This window comes from Pelodiscus sinensis, chromosome 6, assembly GCF_052426305.1.
Source record: "Pelodiscus sinensis isolate ZL-2025 chromosome 6, ASM5242630v1, whole genome shotgun sequence".
Lineage (NCBI taxonomy): Eukaryota > Metazoa > Chordata > Testudines > Trionychidae > Pelodiscus > Pelodiscus sinensis.
In genome coordinates, this window is record NC_143057.1 from 127,895,457 (window position 1) to 127,915,276 (window position 19,820).

At 50.0% G+C, this 19,820-nt stretch overlaps 1 protein-coding gene across 1 annotated transcript; it reads left to right on the forward strand.

Moving 5' to 3' along the window:
* Positions 1-2,301: 2,301 nt before the first annotated feature.
* On the forward strand, positions 2,302-4,053 carry LOC142829778 (N-acetyltransferase 8-like). The gene is made up of 2 exons (XM_075931195.2): positions 2,302-2,464; positions 2,730-4,053. Exon 2 carries the CDS (start codon positions 2,739-2,741, stop codon positions 3,426-3,428), a length of 690 nt encoding a protein of 229 aa, XP_075787310.2. The 5' UTR covers positions 2,302-2,464; positions 2,730-2,738; the 3' UTR covers positions 3,429-4,053.
* Positions 4,054-19,820: the final 15,767 nt, after the last annotated feature.

Consider the following 19,820-nt stretch of genomic DNA (forward strand, 5'->3'; position numbering starts at 1 on the left):
GGAATAATGCCAACTTCGAAATAGCTATTTCGAATTAAGTGCTGTGTTGATACTTATTTCGAATTGGGGGCATCCAGCCCTCCCCAGTTCCCCCTGGTGGCCACTTTCGGCACAACCAGGAAAACTCCTCTCCTCTCCCCCAGCCACGGGGCCCTTAAAGGGGTAGCTTCCGGCCACTGAGCACGTGCCAGAGCCAGGCCTGCCAGCAGCCACAGACCCTCACGCAGTGGCCGCACAATGGCAGACAGTGGCAGCCAGCCTTCCCCCGGCCTGTCCCCCAGCACCCAAGGGCCAGCCAGGGGCTGTAGGTGGCGTGCGCCTGCCTGGACTAGTGCGGAGATCATGGACCTCCTTGAGGTTTGGGGGGAGTCCCTCAACGTCCATGATCTCCACACTAGGAGGAGGAATGCGGCCGTCTACAGCCGCATAGCAGCCACCATGGCCTGCAAGGGACACAGGTGCACCCAGGAGCAGGTTCGTCTCAAAGTGAAGAAGCTGCGTCAGGTGTACGCCAGGGCCACCGGGGCAGTGCTGCAGCAGGGGCTGCCACCTGCCCCTAATTCCCTGCCCTTGACCGAATCCTGGGAGATGGGGCGGTCCGCGCCAGCCTGGGGAACAGTGAGCTGGGAGCTGAGGGCCCTGATCCGGGTGCACCAGAGGGGACACCACCACCTGGCACTGGAGTCCACAGGGTCATCCTGGGAGGCCATGCCAGGTAAGTGCCAGCACTGTTCCCTACCCGGCGGGGAGGCGGGGAGGGAGACCAGGGACCACACGCACGGGCCATACCTCCCACAGATCACGCAGCCACCTGTGCACGTGCGGACACGTGCTGTGCCACCCCTGGGCAGGTGTCTCGAGCTGCCTGCCACACAGGGGCCATGGCCCGATAGTCACACGTGTGTGAAGAGACCCGACACGCTCCCAATTTCGGGGCAGGACACAGCAGGATGCCCTCCCTTCACACGCCCCCTCTTCACAGTGGCAGGGGACAGCTCCCCCTCCACTCCGTCCACACTATACACAGCTCAGGGGCATGGGTGCGGTCTGGGGGCAGTTCCCACTCCCGGGCAGAGCCGGATATGCCGACCATGGCCTCTGTGCAAGCACATCAGCTCTGACGGTGCAGGGAACGGTCGCCCTCACCTCGCAGGGGGGCTGGGCATCATCCACTGTGTTCCCAGGGAGAACTGACCACTTCTCCCGCACCTGAGGGCTCCGCAGGACCTCCGCAACACTGCAGGGGTACCATGAGCGGCACCTGGCGGCCCTGCGAGACCAGACCCGCGTCATGGAGCAGCAGGCGCAGGAAGAGCGGGAGATCCAGCGGGAGCTGCTTGCCCAGGGTCGTGCCATCTGTCACCATCTGCAGGCCCTGGTGCAGAGCGTGCTGCCCCGTGCCAGTCCTGCACCTGCTGCCCCCGCAACTCCAACACCTCCTCCCACTCTTTCTCCCCCTCCCGCCTCTCCCTCCTCAACCTCCACACCCTCCTTCTCAGTCTCCACACCCCCCACCTCACCCTCCACACCCTCCTCCCCATCCCCACGGGGATGTCGAGGCTCCTGCACCCGCCGTGCTGGGAGACATGTGGCCCGGCAAGCAACCCAAGCGTGAGCTCAGAGCTTCCCCTCCCCATTCGTCCCCTTGCTTCCCCCTTCCAGCTCCCTCCTCCCAGCTTTCCCCCTCCCCTCACCCACCCTCTCTTCTGCCCTTTCCCACCTCCTTTTCCCAGTCTCCCCAGAGGTTCATCTCCCGCCCCAGCTGTGTTAAATAAAGACAGTTTCTATTTTTGAAAATACGTGTATTTTATTTGACACCAGGAAGCGGGGGGCTAGGAAAGGGTAAGTGGAAGGATGAGAGGGAGGAATGGGGCACAAGCCCCCAGTGGGGCAGACCGGAGAGACTGTTAGTGCTCCTCAGGGTGGAAGCTCTCCCGCAGGGCCCCCTGGATCCTGACATCCCCTCGATGGTGCTCCCGGATGGCAGCCTGCAGACAGTGCTGCTAGGCTGCCGGCACCGTGTCCACAAGATGCAGCAGAGTCCCCGGGGGCAGGTCTGGTTCCATGTTGCAGAGTGCCGTGGTGTCCCAAGTGAGGGCAAGCAGAGCACTCCGAGACACAAATGCTTTGCTGTCCCTCAGCGAGGTAGACCAGCAAGCAGAGAACCCTGAGAACTGTCTGTCCGGGATGAGGGGTCGGGTCAGTTCCCTGCTGAGCCTGGGAACTGGCTATGTGCCCAACGCTCCGAGCCGCTGCTTGCTTGGCTGCCCAGCCTTGGCAGGGGCAAAGGAAAAGCTGAGCCAATGACCTGACAAGCGGGCAAGGTCAGCAGGTATAAAATGTCTTGGTTTGACAACAAACGCAGGAGATGCGAGACCCAGAGCCAGAAGGAGAACCCTGGTGAGCGTGGAGCACTGGGCACCAGCCGGAGCCGTCAACGGAGCTGAGGAACTGAACGGGGCAAGTAAGTCACTGTGAGAAGGAGAGGGAATGCGCTGCTGTTACCCAGGGGCAAGAGCAGAGGCACCTACATGAGAGTTGGGCCCCACTGGTCTCAGGCCACCCAGATGGAGGACCCCAACCACTGTCCCCCCTTCTTCAGACAGCTGAGGTGTGCAGGGTCTGCAGGGGGGGGAGTTTGGCTGCCTGCGTCCTGCACGGGTGGGTGCTTGTGGCGTGAACATTAGGCCTGTCAGAGGAGCAGTCCAATTAACAGTTGGTTTCCTTAGGACAGCAGCATGCCAGGAGCCACGGCGGGTTACTGCATTCGGGATTACCGTGACAGCGACCGGCAGGCGGTGAGGAGTTTGTTCGTGGCTGGCGTGCGCGATTACATCCCCAGGTGCTACTGGAATGTGCTGACGCACCCACGCACTCTCCTGGGCCTCCTCGCTGTGAGCGTCGCGCTGTTCCTGAGCTCCGGCTCCCTGCTCCTCGCCCTGCTGGCTGCCCCTGCCCTCTTAGCTGCCGCCTGGTGCCTGCTGGACTCTTACTATGGTCAGTTCATCCGGCTGTGTTTGGAGGACGACCTGCAGGACATCCAGAAAACCTACCTGGAGGGGGAAGATTCCCATTTCTGGGTGGCTGAGTCTGATGGGGAGGTGGTGGCCACAGGCGGGGCCAAGCCCTCTGCCCCTTCTGGGGATGGCGAGCGCACTCTGGGCCTGGCCCGGCTGTCGGTCAGACGGAGCCATCGGAAGAGGGGCATTGCCAGAGCTCTGTGCAGGACAGTCCTTCGCTTCGCCCAACAGCGTGGCTACAAGGGGGGTGACTCTGGATGTGGCATTTGGAATTGGGAGGGCCGGAGGCTGTACGGGAGTCTGGGGTTTAGAGAGATCGACTGCATCTCTCCCAAGGACCTAGTGGGGAAAATATGCGAGGACGTTATTCTTTGTTACCGGTATGACAGCCCAGCTGGGAGCAGCTGAGTCGATATGGAGTCAGGTGGGCAAATGCCCGAGAATGTCACTTATTCAAGAGCTTCAGGGTATGTCTACACTACAGCGGTAATTCAAACTAACTTAGTTCGAATTAGTTAATTCGAACTAAGCTAATTCGAACTAACGGATCCAGACTAAAAAACTAGTTCGAATTAGTGTTTTGCTAATTCAAACTAGCATGTCCACATTGAGTGGACCCTGAACCGGGGTTAAGGATGGCCAGAAGCAGTGCCGGCAGGGCATCAGATGAGGACTTAGAGCGTGGAGATGCTGTCTCAGGCTAGCCGAGGGCTGTGCTTAAAGGGACCCGACCCCCACCCCGGACAGACAGTTCTCAGGGGTGCCCCGCTTGCAAAGCAGTTTTGGCTTGGATTGCCCGGAGTACCCACACTGGGCACATCACAGCACTCGTCCATCAGACCGGCTGCACTTGCCGCAGGCTGCCATCTGGAGAGAGGGGGTAATCGGGGGGCTGCAGGAGAGGTTCCACCCCCAGAAGCCCGCAGAGCCAGCCCAGTCCTCCCCATCGGGGGCTCGTACCCCATTCCTCCCTCACCTCCTTCCACTTACCCTTCCCTAGCCCCCCTTCTTATTGATGTACAAAATAAAGATAACGTTTCTTCCAACATTGACTCTGTCTTTATTGAACAAAACTGGGGGAGACTGGGAAAAGGAGGTGGGAGAGGCGAAGAGAGAGGGTGGGAGAGGGGAGGGCAACTAAAATGATCAGAGGTTTGGAACAGGTCCCATATGAAGAGAGGCTAAAGAGACTAGGACTTCTCAGCTTAGAAAAGAGGAGACGGAGGGGGGATAGGATAGAGGTCTATAAAAGCATGAGTGGGGTGGAGAGGGTGCATAAAGAAAAGTTCTTCATTAGTTTCCATAATAGAAGGATTAGAGGACACCAAAGGAAAGGAATGAGTAGCAGGCTTCAAACTAGTAACAGAAAGTTGTTCTTCACAAAGCAAAGAGTCAACCTGTGGAACTCCTTGCGGCAGGAGGCTGTGAAGGCTAGAACTAGAACAGCGTTTAAAGGGAAGTGAGATCAAGTGATGGAGGTTGGGTCCATGGAGTGGTATTAGCCGGGGGTAGGAGTGGTGTCCCTGCCCAAAGTTTGTGGAAGGCTGGAGAGGGATGGCACAAGACAAATGGCTTGGTCACTGTCTTCGGTCCATCCCCTCCAGGGTCCCTAGGGTTGGCCGCTGTCGGTAGACAGGCTACTGGACTAGATGGACCTTTGGTCTGATCCAGTACGGCCATTCTAAGCTCAGGGCTCAGAGTCGGGGGTCTCAGTGGACCACCTTGATTTTCATGCACACCTGCTCCTGGGTGGCCAGGCTGGCAGCTCTCCTGCCCTAGCTGGCCACTTTCCTGTGCCTAGTGCGGAGGTTGTGGACAAGGTCCACGATGTCTGCACTGGACCAGACGGGTGCACGCCTCTTGTGGTCCTGGGCAAGCTCCCGGGAGCTGCCAGCCTAGTCCTGGGAAGAGGGGGAGGGCTGGGGGGCATCGGGTGGCTGGCTCGAGCCATGCCAGGTGCAGGGTCTTCTGGCTGGGTGCTGGCAGGCTTGCACCTGGCACGGGCACCGTAGCTAGCCCGTGCCCCTTTAAGGAGTCCGGGGCCGGGAGGGGGGCAGACGAGTTTCCCTGGTGTTGGCCAGAGTGGCCACCAGGGCAAGCTGGGGAGGGCTAGCCTCCCACTAGTTCAAATTAAGGGGCTACACACCCCTTAATTCGAACTAGTAAGTTCGAACTAGGCTTAGTCCTCGTAGAATGAGGTTTACCTAGTTCGAACTAAGCGCTCCGCTAGTTCGAATTAAGTTTGAACTAGCGGAGCACTAGTGTAGCGCCTAGCAAAGTTAATTCGAACTAACGTCCGTTAGTTCGAATTAACTTTGTAGTGTAGACATACCCCCCGAGAGGGAGCCTGGAAGGATGGCACAAAGCCCAAGTCCTCCAGTAGGCAATTGTTAAAGAGCCAATAGGCTGGTCCCAGCCTCTCCGCACTGAGAGGCTTTCACGGCCACCAAATGGTGCTCCGTGCGTGGGACTGGCCGAACGCTGGAGGAGTGGGTTCGTGGTAGATGGAAGCGAGATGGATAAATGCAGTTCAACCGGGAGTGGCTCGACCGATCGTTCCCCACCCGGACAAATGTGAAGGTGGTGGTGTTGTCTAGGTGGTGGTCGCGCCAGATGTGCACCAGGGAGTGATGGTCCAAGATCTTCCTGAGGACGCCTGCTGTGCCCTGGCAGTTCTTGAGTGCTGCATGGTCCCGGTCTTCAAGGGCGGTGTTGAAATCCCTGCTCAGGAGCAAACACTCATCAGGATACAGGGTGTTGAGGAAGGTGGCCGTCTGCCGATAAAAGGTTACCCAGTCCACGCCCGAGTTTGAGGCATAGACGTTGACCAGGTTCAACGTCAGCCCCTCCACGTGGACCCGAACGTGCAGCAGGCGACCCCCAGCACCTCAGGCCGCTGGGCAGGAGACAACAGGGTGACCGCCCCCGCTGTCTGAGCTCCGAGGTGGCTGTAGTACACCTCGTCCCCCCATTCCAGCCGCCAGCCAGCCTCGATGGATGGCGTCGTGTGGTTCTCCTGCAGGAAAACCACTGAGTATCCCTGCTCCTGGAGGAAGGTGAGCACCCTGCTCCTGCAGAGACCCGCCCTACAGCCCTGGGCATTTAAGGTGGAGATGTTGGTATCTCTCATGATGAGGGCTGGGGTGGATTCTCGCAGGCAGGGTGATCGGCACCCCCCGCAGGCCCTGCAACAGGCCATTCCCTGACCCAAAGGCCAAGAGAGCGGTCATAGAATCATAGAACCATAGAGCTGGAAGAGACCTCTGGAGGTCATCAAGTCCAGCCCCCTGCTCTAGGCAGGACCAATCCCAACTAAATCAACCCAGCTAGGGGTTTGTCAAGCCGAGACGTAAACACCTCATTTTGGTTGCCCTCCGCTGGACCCTCTCCAATGTGTCCACATCCTTTTTGTAGTGGGGGGCCCAGAACTGGACACAACACTCCAGATGTGGCCTCACCAGAGCCGAATAAAGGGGAATAATGACCTCTTTGGATCTGCTGGCAATGCTCCTCTTAATGCAACCTAATATGCCATTTGCCTTCTTGGCTACAAGGTGTCGGGGACTCGAACCCAGACGGCTTCAGTTCGTTGTCTGACCGCAAAGAGACAGGCAACACCAGCAAGGTCTAATCACAAAGCTCTTTATTGAAGAGTGCACACGACAATAGAGAGCAGCCCGTCTCTACCAAGAACCAGCCCCCGATTTCTATAGCAAGTAGGGTTATATAGACAGTTCCATCGCGTCATAGACTATTTACTTAAGCAACCTACCCTCCTTTGTTAGTTAGAAACTTCTAGCATGGGTGCATACCTTGCCAACTATACAAGGTGGCCTCGATACATTAGCAACTTTCTTATTAAGACAGAAAGCAAGTACCAGACAATGAGGAGACAGGGAGTTTTCTTATCAATTTCTTAAGCAAGCAGTTCAGCTCAGCAAGTACAAAAATGCAGCTGTTCGCTTATCTCATGCCCTTGCTCAACTCATGTCTCAAATTTTGTTCAGGGACTACCCAGAACTCTTTGCTGGACTCTTCTCCGTCTGTCTTAGCTTATCCGCCCTAGGCCCAATTTTCTGTGGCCTAACAGTGGGCACACTGTTGACTCATCTCCAGCTTCTCATCCACTGTAACCCCCAGGTCCTTTTCTGCAGAAGTTCTACTTAACTGGTTGGTCCCCAGCTTGTAACAATGCTTGGGATTCTTCTGTCCCAGGTGCAGATCTCTACACTTGTCCTTGTTGAACCTCATCAGATTTCTTGTGGCCCAATCCTCCAATTTCTCTAAGTCACTCTGGACCCTATCTCTGCCCTCAAACGTATCTACCTTTCCCCCTTGCTTAGTGTCATCCGCAAACTTGCTGAGGGTGCAATCCATCCCCTCCTCCAGGTCATTAATAAAGATATTAGAATCATAGGACTGGAAGGGACCTCGAGAGGTCATTGAGTCCAGCCCCCCGCCCTCAAGGCAGGACCAAGCTCTGTCTACACCATCCCTGACAGATGTCTATCTAACCTGTTCTTAAATATCTCCAGAGAGGGAGATTCCACCACCTCCCTTGGCAATTTATTCCAATATTTGACCACCCTGACAGTTAGGATTTTTTTCCTAATGTCCAATCTAAACCTCCCTTGCTGCACTTTAAGCCCATTACTCCTTGTCCTGTCCTCAGAAACCAAGAGGAACAAATTTTCTCCTTCCTCCTTGTGACACCCTTTTAGATATTTGAAAACCGCTATCATGTCCCCCCCTTAATTTTCTTTTTTCCAAACTAAACAAGTCCAGTTCATGAAGCCTGGCTTCATAGGTCATGTTCTCTAAACCTTTAATCATTCTTGTTGCTCTTCTCTGTACCCTTTCCAATTTCTCCACATCTTTCTTGAAATGTGGCGCCCAGAACTGGACACAGTACTCCAGCTGAGGGCTAACTAGTGCAGAGTAGAGCGGCAGAATGACTTCACGAGTTTTGCTTATAACACACCTGTTGATACAACCTAGAATCATATTTGCTTTTTTTGCAACAGCATCACACTGTTGACTCATATTCAACTTGTGGTCCACTATGACCCCTAGATCCCTTTCCGCCATGCTCCTTCCTAGACAGTCGCTTCCCATCTTGTATGTATGGAACTGATTGTTCCTTCCTAAGTGGAGCACTTTGCATTTCTCTTTATTAAAGCTCATCCTGTTTACCTCTGACCATTTCTCTAACTTGCTAAGGTCATTTTGAATTATGTCCCTATCCTCCAAAGAAGTTGCAACCCCACCCACTTTGGTATCATCTGCAAACTTAATAAGCATACTCTCTATCCCAATATCTACATCATTGATGAAGATATTGAACAGTACGGGTCCCAAAACAGACCCTTGAGGAACTCCACTTGTTATCCCTTTCCAGCAGGATTTAGAACCATTAACAACAACTCTCTGACTACGGTTATCCAGCCAATTATGCACCCACCTTATCGTGGCCCTATCTAAGTTATATTTGCCTAGTTTATCAATAAGAATATCATGCGAGACCGTAGCAAATGCCTTACTAAAGTCTAGGTATATGACATCCACCGCTTCTCCCTTATCCACAAGGTTCGTTATCCTATCAAAGAAAGCTATCAGATTAGTTGGGCATGACTTGTTCTTCACAAACCCATGCTGGCTATTCCCTATCACTTTATTACCTTCCAAGTGTTTGCATAGGATTTCCTTAATTACCTGCTCCATTATCTTCCCTGGGACAGACGTTAAACTGACCGGTCTGTAGTTTCCTGGGTTGTTCTTATTCCCCTTTTTATAGATGGGCACAATATTTGCCCTTTTCCAGTCTTCTGGAATCTCCCCTGTCTTCCATGATTTTTCAAAGATCATAGCTAAAGGCTCAGATACCTCCTCTATCAGCTCCTTGAGTATCCTGGGATGCATTTCATCAGGACCTGGTGACTCTGGTACCCTCTCTCTGCTTGTATTCACTACGTTAGGCACACCTCCAGACTTCTCAGTGAAGACCGAAACAAAGAAGTCATTGAGCATCTCCGCCATTTCCAAGTTTCCTGTTACTGCTTCTCCCTCCTCACTGAGCAGTGGGCCTACCCTGTCCTTGGTCTTCCTCTTGCTTTTAATGTATTTATAAAAGGTCTTCTTGTTTCCCTTTATGCCTGTAGCTAGTTTGATCTCATTTTGTGCCTTTGCCTTTCTAATCTTGCCCCTGCATTCCCGTGTTGCTTGCCTATATTCATCCTTTCTTATTTGTCCTAGTTTCCATTTTTTATAGGACTCCTTTTTTATTTTGAGATCATGCAAGATCTCCTTGTTAAGCCAAGCTGGTCTTTTGCCATATTTTCTGTCTTTCCTACACAGCGGAATTATTTGCTTTTGGGCCCTTAACAACGTCCCTTTGAAATACTTCCAACTCTCCTCAGTTGTTTTTCCCTTCAGTCTTGCTTCCCATGGGACCTTACCTACAAGTTCTCTGAGCTTATCAAAATCTGCCTTCCTGAAATCCATTACCTCAGTTGTGCTGGTCAAACAAAACCGGTCCCGGAACTGAACCTTGGGGCACTCTACTAGAAATCGACTGCCATCCTGACATCGAGCTGTTGATCACTACCCGCTGGGCCTGGCCTTCTAGCCATCTTCCTATCCATCTTACCGTCCATTTATCCAATCCACATTCCCTTAACTTGCTGGCAAGAATATTGTGGGAGACCGTATCAAAAGCCTTGGTAAAGTCAAGGTATATCACATCCACTGACTTTCCCACTTCCATAGAGCCAGTTATCTCATCATAGAAGCTAATCAGATTGGTCAGGCATGACTTGCCCTTTGTGAATCCATGCTGACTATTCCTAATTACTTTCCTCTCTTTCAAGTGCCTCAAAATGGATTCCTTAAGGAACCCTTCCATGATTTTTCCAGGAACCGAGGTAAGACTGACCGGCCTATAGTTCCCTGGATCGTCCTTCTTCCCTTTTTTGAAGATGGGCACTACATTTGCCTTTTTCCAATTATCTGTGATTTTTCCCTATCTCCATGACTTTTCAAAGATAATGGCCAAAGGCTCCTCAATGACATTTGCCAACTCCCTCAGCATCCTCAGATGCATTAAGTCCGGACCCATAGATTTGTGTACGTTTAGCTTTTCTAAATAGTTCCTAACCTGTTCTTTACCCACCACGGGCTGTCCATCTTCATCCCATCTTGCGTCACTTAGCGCAGAAGTCCAGGAGCCCACCTTGTCCGTGAATACAGAGGCAAAGAAAGCATTGAGTACTTCAGCTTTCCCCACATCATCTGACACTAGGTTACCTCCTTCATCCAGTAGGGGCCGCACACCCTCTCTGATCACCTTCTTCTTGTTAACATGCCTGTAGAAACCTTTCTTGTTACCCTTCACATCCTTAGCCAGTCGCAATTCCAATTGCGCTTTCACCTTCCTGATAACCCCCCGGCATTCTCGAGCTATACATTTAAACCCCTCCCTGGTCATTTGTCCAAGTTTCCACTCTTTGTAAGCTTCCTTTTTGTGCTTAAGTTCACCAAAGATTTCCCCTATAAGCCAATCCGGTCTCTTACCATGTTTGCCTCTTGCTACGCGTCGGGATGGTTTCTTTCTGTGCCTTCAATAAGGCTTCTTTAAAATACTGCCAGCTGTCCTGGACTCCTTTCCCCTTCATGTTAACATCCCAGGGGATTCTGCCCATCAGATCTCTGAGGGAGTCAAAATCAGCTTTTTTGAAGTCCAAGGTGTGTATTTTACTACTCTCTTTTCTTCCTTTGGTCAGGATCCTGAAATCTACCATCTCAAGATCACTGCTTCCCAGGTTGTCACCCACCTCTACTTCCCCTACTAGTTCCTCCCTGTTTGTGAGCAGAAGGTCAAGCTGCGCACGGCCCGTGGTCGGATCCTTCAGCACTTGTACCAAGAAGTTATCCCCAACATTCTCCAAAAACTTCCTGGATTGCCTGTGTACTGCCGTATTGGTTTCCCATCAGATGTCAGGGTGATTAAATTCCCCCACGAGAACCAGGGCCTGCGATCTGGAAGCTTCTCTCAGTTGTCTGAAGTAAGCCTCATCTACCTCATCCACCTGATTAGGTGGCCTGTAGCAGACACCAACCACAACATCACTGCTGTTGTTTGCTCCTTTAAATTTAACCCATAGACACTCAACAGGTTTTTCTCCCTCTTTATACTGGAGTTCAGAGCAATCGTAGTGCTCTCTTACATATAGTGCAACTCCTCCTCCTTTTCTCCCCTGCCTGTTGTTCCTGAACAGTCTATACCCTTCCATGACAGCGCTCCAGTCATGCGAGTCATCCCACCAAGTCTCTGTTATCCCAATTAAATCATATTTCTCGGATTGGGCCAGGGCCTCCAGTTCTTCCTGCTTGTTGCCCAGGCTTCTCGCATTAGTGTACAAACACCTCAGGTAACCAGTTGATCGCCCTTTATTCTCCATTCGAATCAGGGGTCCTCCTTTCTTGCTCGTTCCTCTCTGCATTTCTTCCCGGTATCCGACTTCCCCACTCCCCTCAGGGTTTTGGTCACCATCCCCCGACGAAACTAGTTTAAAGCCCTCCTCACTAGGTTCGCAAGCCTGCCCGCGAAGATGCTCCTTCTTCTCTTCATTAGGTGGATCCCATCTCTTCCTAACAATCCTTGCGCCCGGAACAGAGTCCCATGGTCGAAGAAACCAAAGCCCTCTCTGTGACACCATCTGCGCCACCACGCATTTACGTCCTCAATTCGACGATCCCTGCCCAGTCCTTTCCCTTCAACAGGAGGATGGAGGAGAATACCACTTGCACTCCAAATTCTTGGATCCTCCTTCCCAGCGCTACATAATCCGCAGTAACCCGCTCAAGGTCATTCTTGGCCATATTGTTAGTTCCCACATGGAGAAGCAGGAAGGGGTAGCGATCTGAAGATTTGATCGGTTTGGTAAGCCTCTCAGTCACATCCTGAATGCGAGCTCCCGGTAAGCAGCACACCTCTCGACAGGGGCAGAAGACCATTTTGTGGGGCCCAGGGCAACACAATTTCGCAGGGCCCCCCTTTGCCACAGTGCATGCGCAGTGGCGCCACGCTCATGCACGGTGGTGCCACGACGCATGCACGGGGCTTCTTGAAGTGTGGGGCCCGGGGCAACTTCCCCGCTTGCCTTGCCCTATATCCACCCCTGCCTCTCGAGATTCCAGGTCTGGACGGCAGATGGATGGCTCAGTCCCTCTTAGGAGGGAATCCCCGACCACCACTACCCGTCGTTTCCTTTTGTGGGTGGTGGCCATGGAAACCCCATCCCTAGCACTATGCATCCAATGCCTTCTAGTAGATAGTGTTCCCTTCTGGTTTCTTCCTTGTGAGGTCCCTTCCAAAGCATTCAGCACTGTAGAGCCTGTGGAGAGAGCCTGAAAGCGATTACTTACCTCTATAGCATTGGGGGATTCCCATGCTGGCCTTTTCCCCCTCCTAGAAGTTACATGCTACCAGTTCTCTTCCTGGTCACTTACTGCCCTCTCTGGCTCCTCTGCCTGCCGTGCTTGAAGGATTAAACGCTGCCTTCTATCGAGGAAGTCTTCGTCCTCTCTGATCAAGTGCAGGGTCGACACTTGGGCCTCCAGTCCTCTAACTTTTTCTTCCAAAATGTCGACCAGCTTGCACTTCGTGCAGATGAAATCCGTTCGTTCTTCCAGAAGGAAGACAAACATGGCACACGCTGTGCAGGTAACAACAGCAGACCTATCACCATCCATCACTGCTGTCTTGGAGAAGGGGTTTAAAAAGAAAGGCAAGAGAACCTCCCGCCCTTCCCAACTCCCTCTCTAAACTCCCTGTTAGCACTCACCTGTTCGCAAGCTCTTTGGTCGCTTGCCCACTGCCTTATAAAGAGCCTGGAGTGCCTGAAAGTCCCTCCCCCTACCAAGGCTCAGCCAATCAGCAGAGGCTTCTAGAATTCAAACTTTAATTAGAAGCCAACAGTTTCCACCTGCCAATCACAGCACACACTCCATGAAGGGGAGGGGGAGGACAAAGGGGAAGTGGAAAGAAAAAAAAAAGTGCCTCACAAACACAGGGGAAAAAAACAAACAAAACAAAAACACGCACCAATCCTCACTCACTCACAAACACAAGCTCAGCCCCAAACACAACACACACTTCCCTCAAGAGTCATGACCATGAGGGATGGGCAGTCGCCTGGGGAATAAGAGGTTAACTGTACCTAGCCAGGTAGCAGTCAGCTCTTACCATTCTAGCCAATCCAGCTATGCTTGTAACAGGAGGATTGTTCTGAGAATAAAAGTTCTTTCTTTTTTATTAACCTGGTGTCAGTTCAGTTCTGTGTCCTGGGAAATCTGTCTGTGGGATCCGCATGCCTCTGACCAGGGGTTAGCAGCCACAGACTGAAGTTTGCATTTTCTCTTTTCTTTTTCAAGCTCTTTGGGGAACAGAGTGTAGGGTGCCCTGGGGTTGGTTTCAAGTGTCCACCCCGTTTGTGGGTTCAAAAGCACTTGATGGTGGCAGCGGATTTTTATCCCCAAAAATCTAAGTCTTTAGGATTTTGGGGGGAAGTTTTATTCCAAAGCCCGGAAAGAGAAGGTTTTGGGGTACTTTCGTGGGTCCCCACTTCTGCATTCATCATGCCAGAGTGGGGAATCAGCCATGACAAGAGCATCCCGGAATTTGCGGGTCTGGCAGTAGGCCATGATGTCCTCCCTCATGGTCCCTCTTTGCTCCTGCAACAGGGCCCTCGTGGCCCCGAGAATGTGGTCAAAGTCCCCCCAGCTCTCAAGGGCGAGCTGCACATTACCCTTGGGTGTCCACGAGGAACTGGCAGGCAGGGATCCAATCCTCAGTGCAGTGCCAGAAGCCCATCCTCATCCCCAGTGAGGGAGGGGGCGGCGGAGGGAACAAGGCATCCCCTAGGGAACCGGGAATGGGGGACACGAATACCACCCCCTGAGGGCCACCCACAGCTGGCGGGAGCGTGACGGACCCCGTGGGGGTGGCAATAACAGTGCGATGTGGGGGGACGGTGGAGGGGGAGCAGGTATCGCAGTGGGAGCAGGAGGGGGGTAGGATCAGGGCTGGACAATAGGTCAGAACAGAGGTGGGGATGAGGATGGTGGAGGGAGAGGGGTCAGGAAAGGGAGTGGACTCGGGGCTGGAAAGAGGCTCATAAAGAAGGGTGGGATCGGGACCGAGAGGTTGAATGGGGATGACAGGGGGATCGGGACAGGGAGGGGGACTCGAGGGTAGAATGGGGTCAAGGAAACAATCCCCCAGGGGGCCACCGGGCTGTGGCACCTCCCAAATGGGGGCTAGGGGAACAGGAGTAGGGAGGGGTCCCGCACTGACGCTGGGCTCAGATGGCTGGGCAGCTACGTCTGCAGCTACGTCGTTGGGTGGAGGGATGTTGTCTGTCGGGCCCCCAACAGGGAGGGAAGGCGACCGCCCTGCCTCAGGAGGGGACATGAGGGGGTGTGTGTGTGCGACTGGGGAGTCAGGGGAAGCAACGGCTCCTCCTTGCAATGCTGGAGACAGAGAATAAGGGCACTAGTAGGATGAGGCAGGGGATGCAGTAGCGGGTGCTGGGCGGAGGCTGGCTCTTCTGGATGCACTGGGGTACAGGGTGTCGGGGACTCGAACCCGGACGGCCTTTGTTCGTTGTCTGACCGCAAAGAGACAGGCAACACCAGCAAGATTTAATCACAAGCTCTTTATTGAATGGTGCACACAACAATAGAGAGCGGCCCGTCTTCAAAGAGAACCAGCCCCGATTTTATTAACAGGTAGGCTTATATAGACAGTTCCGTTGCGTTATAGACTATTTGCCCAAGCAACCAACCCCCCTTTATTAGTTAGAAACCTTTAATACCCATGCATACCCATGCATACATTATGGCCTTAAGCAATTTATAATGCATCAGCAATTTTTTATTAGCCCAAAAGACAGGTACTGGGCAATAAGGAGACAGTTCGTTATGGCCAAAGGAGAACAGAAACAGGGAGTTTGGAACAAATGGGGAGAGCAGAAACAGGGAGTTTTCTTATTAGTTTTTAAAACAAACTGTTCCTTATTACAGCAGTTACAAAAATGCAGCTTTTTGCTTATCTTATTTTGCCAACTTGAGCAAGCGTGTAGGGTGCATCCCTGCTTGAACTTATCTCCAGTTCTGTCCAGGGACTACCCAGAAACCTTTGTTACATTTGCTTTAGCATAACTGCACTAGGCCTATTTTTTCTAGGGCCTAACAGTCCCCCCTTTGTCCCTAGAGTACCGTGAAGGGACTCTTGGGACACATTGTAACAATTTACTGCTTGGTGGAACACACCTTAGTGCCTATCTAACATTCACAACGAATTAGGACATAGAGAACTACCAAACCACAAATAACAATGACAGCGCTACGAAGTAAGTTATGGAGCCAACCACCAACATTTGGAAACCAGCTAAACAGGTCGCTCCACCAAGAATCCCCTTTCTTTCCTCCATGATCTTTTGCTACCTGCATAAGATGATGCGCTCTTTCCCAAGTGGCGTTATAAACGTCGGGAATATACACACAACACTCTTGTCCTATCAAGGCGCATGTTCCTCCTTGAGAGGCCAGTAGAATGTCTAGTGCTAAGCGATTCTGGAGAACCATTTGCCGGATTTTTTTTTGCTCGGTAGCCAGATCAGTTAAAGCATCAGCAGTGGTATTAGCCATTATTTCCAAGATTTCTTGAAGCCTTATTACTCCTTCTCCTATTCGATAAAAGGCCCCTCCACAAGCATTGGGAAATGCTGCACAAACACCTGTCCAATTATTTACAGCCCGCCAAGTAAGAGGGCGAGATTTTTTAGCATCTGTTTTAGCGTTCCTCATATTCCTAATCTTTCCAGTAGGGAGATGAGGGCGGTAAACAACAGGTGGCTTCAACCAGGCCAAGTAGAAGGATTTACTTCATGAAGGAGGAAGGGTCAAATATGCTTTGTTATCGCACACTCAGTACACTTTAAATAAGGGTTGGTTTCACAGACTTTATCCTACCGGTCCAATGGGTAGGGTTGGACCATTTGGATAAAAGCATAAACAGAGAGACTTGTTGCTAGGTCCAGGAGAGCGCTGAGTACAATTTAGAGAGGAACAGTTATAATGGGTGTGTGTGAAGGAAGGTACGCAGGACGATATATTTACTTTTATTTACCTAGGGATCAGAAAGTCAGCTGTACCATTGATAATTTGGTATTTATTTTCAGTTAGAGTATAAGCAGACCCGACGTGAGAAATGTTAAGTGCACTGACTGATTCCGACAAGCATACCAGAATTAGTAAATGACCTTTTTAATAGGCACTAATGTCCGGTTTTTTCCATACATTTAGGAATTCTTTATTTTTAATCTTAGTCTTTTTCCAAGTAATGTTTAGATTTTCTGAGGAATTCTTTTAAGATGGGGTCCATGTCATGTTTATTGCACAAAGGGAAATGGGAACCTTAAGCAGACTTCTTTGACTATCCACTGGGACTAGGGAACACACCCAACATGACGTATTATGTAATTTTGGCATTCGAGCTTTTAGCTCATGTGCAAGATGAATAAAGGTGTTAGAGCTGTTAGTTTTTACAGCCTTTATATTCCATACCACCAAAAGAGAAAGATAACAAATAATAATAGTAAAAACATAAGAACCCAGGTTAGAAAACGAGGCCTTCCTTCCGGGAAAGGACACCACCAGTCTAAGGTTTCTTCAGTTAAAGTTGAAGCTTCAGGTCGCCCAAAGGGGTAGCAGTTCATTTGCCCTAGGCACAGATGTTGTTTGCTTTTGGTTTACCCGGTTCGCGGTGGGGTGAACGTACGTGGCTCCTTTGAAGTCCGACGTCGTCTGCTTCTGGACCTGGATTGCCAGTACTAGGCCTGCGCTGATCCCCTTCTACTTCTGGACCTGGGTTTCTGGTACCAGGTCTGCAGTGCTCTTTGTTGGGGCCAACTTGTGTAGGCACTGGAACCGGTTAGCGGTGGGAGGCGTGAATTCAGGCGGACAATTCCTTACACTTTACAGCAGTATGGGTGGTCAGAAGGACTTGGTAGGGACCCTTTCACCTGGGTTCCAGGGCAGTCTTCCACTGGTGAACCTTCACGCAAACCTAATCTTCTGGTTGTAGTTTATGGCACGGCACAGTCAGGACCTCCTGGAAGGCGTCCTTAACCTGAGAATGATAAGACTGTACACACCTTATAAGTTCCTGACAATACTTGACTATGCTTTCTTTAATAAGTGTTGCATCAGCCAGGTTAATTTTTTGGCTGCTTAACAATTTTATAGGTCGGCCACATGCAATTTCATGTGGACTGAGTTCAGTTTTCCGATTAGGAGTCACTTTCATGCTCGTTAGGGCAATCGGGAGTGCTTCTACCCATGTTAAGCCAGAGTTCTTACATATTTTTGCAAGTTTGTTCTTTAAAATTCCGTTTCATTTCTTTCCTGCTCCTGCGCTCTTCAGGTGTCATGCGCAGTGCGGTGCTTGTCTGATAGAGTAGTACTTTGCCAGTTTTTAAACAATTTGTTCAGTAAAGTGGGTACCTTTATCACTGGAAATTACAAAATGTATTCCCTATGATGGGATGTAATGATTTAGAAGTTTTTTTGCCACTGTGATGGCATCTGCTTTCCTGCAGGGAATAAGCTTTTACCCATCTTAAAAACAAGCAAACAATAACCAACACATATTCAAAAGATTGACATTTAGGCAATTGAATAAAGTTTATTTGTAAATTTAGACATGGTCCCAAAGGCAGAGGTCTGGTTGCCGGAACTGTCTTTACAGGTTTACCCACGTTGTGGGCTTGGCAGACAGGGCAAGCCAGACAATAATTTTTGGCTGCTTGGGAGAATTTGGGAGCAAACCAATTTTGTTTTACCTTTGCCAACGTGTAACAATCCATGGAGCACAGAGGCAAGGTGAAGTAGCAAGACCACTGGGGCAACAATGTGGCCATCAGAGCTGCACCAGTAGTGGTCTGGGCGCAAGGTGCACCCTGCCAGTCTCCACTTCTGCTTTCCCGATTCTGGGGCGTGGTCTTGCAGGAGGGCCAGTTCCGAAAGAGATGGCAAAGGAGCTGGTAATCATAGGAGAGAAGGGAAAAAACAGCAGGTAGAGGAGCAGATTCCTCTACATTCCAGACAGTACAAACTGCATAGTCTGATACTAAAACTCCACTAGAATTAGAAAAGCAAAAACCATCTGTGTAAAGCACAAAGTTAAAATTATTTAAGGGATTTAAATTATTCTTTTATTAAAACAACAATATTGTACACACAACAATGTTTTAAATACATATATCACAATTAGGACACACAAGACAAATTTGGATAGAACACAGAACACAAACTTACTATGTCATGACACAGAACCATGTTTTTTTTTTCTTTAGTTACTTTTTAGCTAATATTAGTGCTTTTTGATAATCTGAAAGACAAAGAAAACATTTTTACCCACACTGGGGTTGTGCATTATATTTTAGAATACTTTTTTTTTTTTTACCAATGTTTTTTGCTAATTTTTGATTAGCCTGCTGTTACCTAATGGTATGCTTTTGTTTTGCACACTAGCTTCAGAGGGTTTGAGTAAATTACTTTATTGTTTAATTATTAAGTTAAAGATGACATGCCTTAGTTTCCTTCTTGTACTGCAGACCAGGCTTTTTTTTTTTCCTTTAATGTGTGAAGCTTCAAATAATTTACTGCCACAGAAACTTTTTTTTAGAACAAGACCCTTGCTAGTTAATATTTCAGCAAGCAAAAAGGTTTTTTTTTCCTGAAAAGAATTATATACAATGTTTCAGGCTTACTTATGGGGGACATGCTCCCCCTTTTTAGAACAGACAGGCAGTTTGCAGACACACACAACCTTGGATCTGAAAGCAAGCCAAAAGTGCTATCAACTTAGCTTTGAACAGAAAAACAGTGAAGTTTCTGGGCTTGGATTTCTTTAAAACAATAATTAGTTTTTTTGGAAGACACATTTAACCCTTAGGGTGCAGGTTTTACAAATTTACAATGTATAGATTTTATTTTTTTATGCAGTTAACCAATTAAGTTTCAGTAGAATTCCTTATTTTTCTTTAATAAGTTTAACAAAGTGTCTGTAGCCAAATGTTTAAACTTTATTGTTTCTTTGCCTAGATAATTAAAAGAGGCTGCAAGAAACAAGGAGTCATTTTTAAAGCAGGTTTCCCTTCATATATAACAACAATCGCTTAATTCCTTCTTTTTTTCTCTCTCTTCTCTTTCTCATTGTACACCCGCGTCACAATGCTAACCACTTCAGGTAAACTTTTCCCTTGCATCCCATCTGAATTTGGATCTTAGTTAGGCTCAGCGGTGGGCATACCTCTCCAAGCTTGATTCTGGTGATATGCTACAGCCTTTTCTTTAACCTTTTGATGCTCATTTTCCGTGAGGAGTGTATTTAACAATTGGTTTACATTAGCCCAGGTTGGCAGATGGATAGAGAAAATGGTATGGAATGTTTTTTTTTTTTTTTTACCACCTCTGGGGCATAGGGTGGGAGAAGTTTAACAGATTTTTCTACACACACAGCCTGCAGAGCCCTTTCAAATTCCTTTGGTTTGTAATTATACCATACAAATAAATATTTTATTTGTCCGGGTCTAAGATTGACCAGTATGTCCTTTAGGGCATTCATTCTTTCTACGGAAAACATCCCGCAGTCTGGCCAATCATTATCCGGGGACAAATTAGCAGTGAGTGAAGGCCATTGTGTTTGACACAAATCCTTCATTTTAGATTTTGCTT

What these genes read in the sequence shown, in the direction of transcription:
- LOC142829778 (XM_075931195.2), top strand. Translation starts at nt 2,739, where the DNA reads ATGCCAGGAGCCACGGCGGGTTACTGCATTCGGGATTACCGTGACAGC.